The sequence below is a fragment of the Bison bison genome, unplaced genomic scaffold (assembly GCF_000754665.1).
Source record: "Bison bison bison isolate TAMUID 2011002044 unplaced genomic scaffold, Bison_UMD1.0 scf7180017864336, whole genome shotgun sequence".
Taxonomy (NCBI): domain Eukaryota; kingdom Metazoa; phylum Chordata; class Mammalia; order Artiodactyla; family Bovidae; genus Bison; species Bison bison.
The window spans coordinates 383,366-387,267 of NW_011494908.1; the positions used below are offsets into that span (position 1 = coordinate 383,366).

General features: G+C 43.3%; 1 protein-coding gene across 1 annotated transcript in view; it reads right to left on the minus strand.

Annotated features, from left to right (window-relative positions):
- Nucleotides 1-3,902, minus strand: part of TENM1 (teneurin transmembrane protein 1) — a 285,933-nt gene that overhangs the window by 35,535 nt on the left and 246,496 nt on the right. Inside the window, exons 14-15 of the mRNA XM_010854080.1 lie at nt 2,901-3,267; nt 871-1,381 (exon numbers count right to left, since the gene is read on the minus strand). Of these exons, the coding sequence (XP_010852382.1) occupies nt 871-1,381; nt 2,901-3,267 (878 nt within the window). The remainder of the gene's footprint in view (nt 1-870; nt 1,382-2,900; nt 3,268-3,902) is intronic.

Genomic DNA, 3,902 nt, shown 5'->3' on the forward strand with positions numbered 1-3,902 from the left:
CACTTGGCAAATTGGTTAAAATGTCAGCAATTCCCTTCGTGGGAACGACGCTTGCTGACTGTTCACAAACTAGCTTTCTAAACAGGTTGACATTCAAACAAGGTTGCCCCGCCTTAACAGTCAAGGACAATGGTCTCTGTTTCCATCAGGACACCTCCTAGTAGCCTGCCCTCAGACACACCTTATGTAAATTCCCCATTAAAATTATCATAGACCTGGTCTGTGAATGCCCAAATGTGCTGGAGTCTGCCTTATGTGGGGAAACTCGGGGAGGGGGTGGTGCAAGCCTGTACTGGAGTTTTGATTCCACTTGTCCCAGAAGCAGCCTCTCCAGTTTGAGCATTTGTCCCACATCACTTCACACAAGCTTTCACGGCACACTGTTCCTAGTTCCCACAGCAATTTTACACTGAGTTGGGCTGGACTGGGCTGGGCACACATTCATTCATTCATTCATTAAACCCCGCAGGGATCAATAAATACCAGTTAAACTACACTGTTCCTTTGCTACTTTAGAACTACTTTCTAGTTTTGTTATTTAAACGAAAATTTCTCTTGTTTTCCCAGCAATGCTGTACATTTTTCTGAGTACATGGACTTCCACCTCATTCTTGTCTCCTGCAGTGCCATGCTTGATTTTTCATTCAGCCTATGTTTTTATTATTATGCTCTGCAAAAGTGCCCTGGAGAAATGGGTTTGAACCCTAGGAGATGGGTTAAAATTTTCTCCTTGACTTTTTATTTTTTTTAAATTGTGGTTGTTAGGAGAAAATAGCATGCAACACCCAGCAATTACTAAGTCATTTTCCCACTGTAATACAATTTCAAATACAAACCTAAAAGAGCCCATGTTGAGAATTAGAAACTTACTCATAAACAGTTGTCCATCCATTTTCGTTACTTTTGGTAGCCAGGAGCCCTGTGTTCCCTGGATAGGTCATCAAGGCCAGATTGTAGCCTTGAGCTGACACTCTTTTCAGGACTCCGTTGCTGCTTATGGTCAGCCAGTACACCTGCCCGCCGGGCACCACAAGCCAAAGGGGCATTCCACTTGCGTCTCGGCGAATATGCACGGAGTTGCCATTGCTGCTGGTAATAGCACCCAAGTCGCCTTCAGCGTTGTAGGTGAAATTGTACACATAGTCTCTCGTTATCAGGTTCAAGGTGTGCAGGTGGGTTCCATTGACGGTGAACTGATAGAGCTCCTGATCAGCAGGTGAGGCAATCTCATAAAGATTCATGTCATTTAAGTGGGCTTGGTTCCTGCTAATGGTACGAATTCGAACGTTCCCAAGGTCTGCCACATAGAGAGTACCATCAGGTGACACCGCTAAGGAGGAAGGGGCTTTCATCTTGGCATCTTTGGCGTAGCCACCATCACCTGTGAAAGGAAGACCCTGACTGTAATAGCTGTTGTCACAGCACTTTAGAAACATACCAAATACAAAAAATGTCTATATAGCAAGAATCATTTTATACAACATTGTAAAGCAATTTTCCTCCAATTAAAAATTAAACTTAAAGAAAAAAAAAGAATTTACCCCCCTGCCAAGAATAATTTTAAAGGGAACAATCAGTGAACCAACATTCTCCATGTGCCCCAATTGGATATTTGAAGTCCATTATTCACAATTTTTGAGTCAGCACCACTGAAGATGAACAGAAGATGCAATGCTGTCAGTGAACACCAATTTTGTGAAATCTTCAATCCTGCTGTTCTGTATCTGTTGTATTGCTGGATACAAAAACAGCAAATAATAACAGCTACCCCAAATCTGGCTGGAAATCCATGAGACTTATGCCTGTCCATGCTCATAGGATCTATGCCAGGGCTTTCCATTCCTTCTCTGCCCAGAGAACCTTTCTTTTGTTAATTCTCATTGTCACTTTGTCAAAGCACAGTAAGTCTGTAAGTGCAACAATGACTCAGAACATCAAATTTGATAACCAGAATAAATATTCCAGTTTTGCCTTGAAAGAAAGATGCCAATTAGCAAAATAACTATAAAACTAATTGTCCAGGAAAACACTGGAAATATTGATTAAAAGTCCTATCGACCAAGTTGCTCACTCCTGACTCCTCTGTCCCAAGGAAAGACAAAGGTTAAAAGAACCATTTGGGCCCAGATGAGCAGTTTAATAGGGCTGCATGTTGCACGGAGGGATTTCCACATTCCAGCAATAAATACATCTATCGACATTTACAGGACTGTTTACTATCTGAAATATCCACTCTGTGTTTTGGTGCAAAGGCTCTTTCTGCTCCCCACCTCCTTATCAATTGGAAGTAAAGGGCATTATTGGTTATGAAAAAATTTTGGATTAAAAAAAAACAATGTAAGTAGAAGACTGATGTCTTGAGAACCCTCCATTGTGAGATTTAATTTTGTCCATGGACCCCCAAAGCAGTCTGCTCCTAGTCCCTTTGGGTTTCAAGTAGCTCGCATTATTAATCTGGAAACCAGTCACTTAGTAGAAGTATTTTTTCCTTACCCAAATCAGTAAGTGTAGGTTTTACCTAGCTATCCTTTCTCTAAAGTACAAAAAATATGGGGATGTCACATTTGGATAGTGGTCCTAACTTCTTGAGCACCCAAACTTTTATTATACTAGTTTATCTTCAAAACAGTGAGGTGATGTAACTGAGACACGTGATCACTCTACTTAGCAGGTGGAATGAGTCATGAAGAGGTTTTATGGCTTTCGTAGGGTCCCTCAGTGACTCAACTGCAGAGCCAGGACCAGGTACTAAGCTGTCTGACTGCCAATCCATTGCTTTCTCCACTGCCTCATACCAATGTTTACAAGGACTACTTTTGTTCTTTTTTTGACTTTTCCCATGCCCATTTTTCTTTTGATAACAGAGAAGGGGAGCCAGTGAATTGCTAAAAAGGTCATACCTGAAAAACAGTCACAGTTGGGATCAATTTTGCAGTCACAGTCGGTGGGGGCCCCAGCTATGATGGAGATCTCCCCATTGGTGGTAACTTGCTGAATGCGGTTTACTTTCCTCTCATCTGTTTCAGCTATGAAGAGCAGCCCGCTGTGGGAGACGCTGATGGCCCTTGCCGACTCTAGAGTGGAGTGAATTGCTACCTTGCTGACCAAGAAATGATCGATGCCTGGCACCTGGCAGTGAATGGGGCGCCCTGCAATGATCCGCACTCGCCGGTTCTCAGAAATTTGCAGCACAATGTTGTTATCCAAGACATACAATGAATTGTCCATGGGATTGACTGCAAGGTCTGTTGGCCACTCTAATCGCACCTGCAAAAAGAACAGAACACACACCATTAGGTTACAATATCTTTCTGGGGCAGTTTTATCTTGAAAGAAAAATTGGCTTATTGGTCTCCCACTGCCTGCAACAGCCCCGTCTCTTGAATTCCAGCAATGTTGGTATTATCTGGCAAAGCTGGGAAGGACAGTTGATTAAATGTTCTGGTAAACACATTTACCATTTATGGATTTCCAACATACTGTGAATTATTTTATCCCTATAATTCCAGAAAGACCCTTTTCAGAGTACGGTCTCCTTACTGCATCTCAAATTCATCTACTTCTCCCCATCCCCACTGTTGCCAACCTAATTCAGGCCACCGTCATCCCTCACCTGCACCACTGCAGGAGCCTGAGACACATCAAGGAGTTAGGAGCAAGAGGACTGGTGTGTGTATGTGTGTGTGTGTGTGTGTGAGTGTGTGCGTGTGTGTCGGGTGGTCTGGTGTGCTGGGCACTGGAGTTAGAAGCAAAAGGACTAGTGTGTATGTGTGTGTGTGTGTGTGTGAGTGTGTGTGTGTGTGGGGGGTGGTATGGTGTGCTGGGCACTGGAGTTAGAAGCAAAAGGACTAGTATGTATGTGTGTGAGTGTGTGTGTGTGGGGGGGGGTGGTCTGGTGTGCT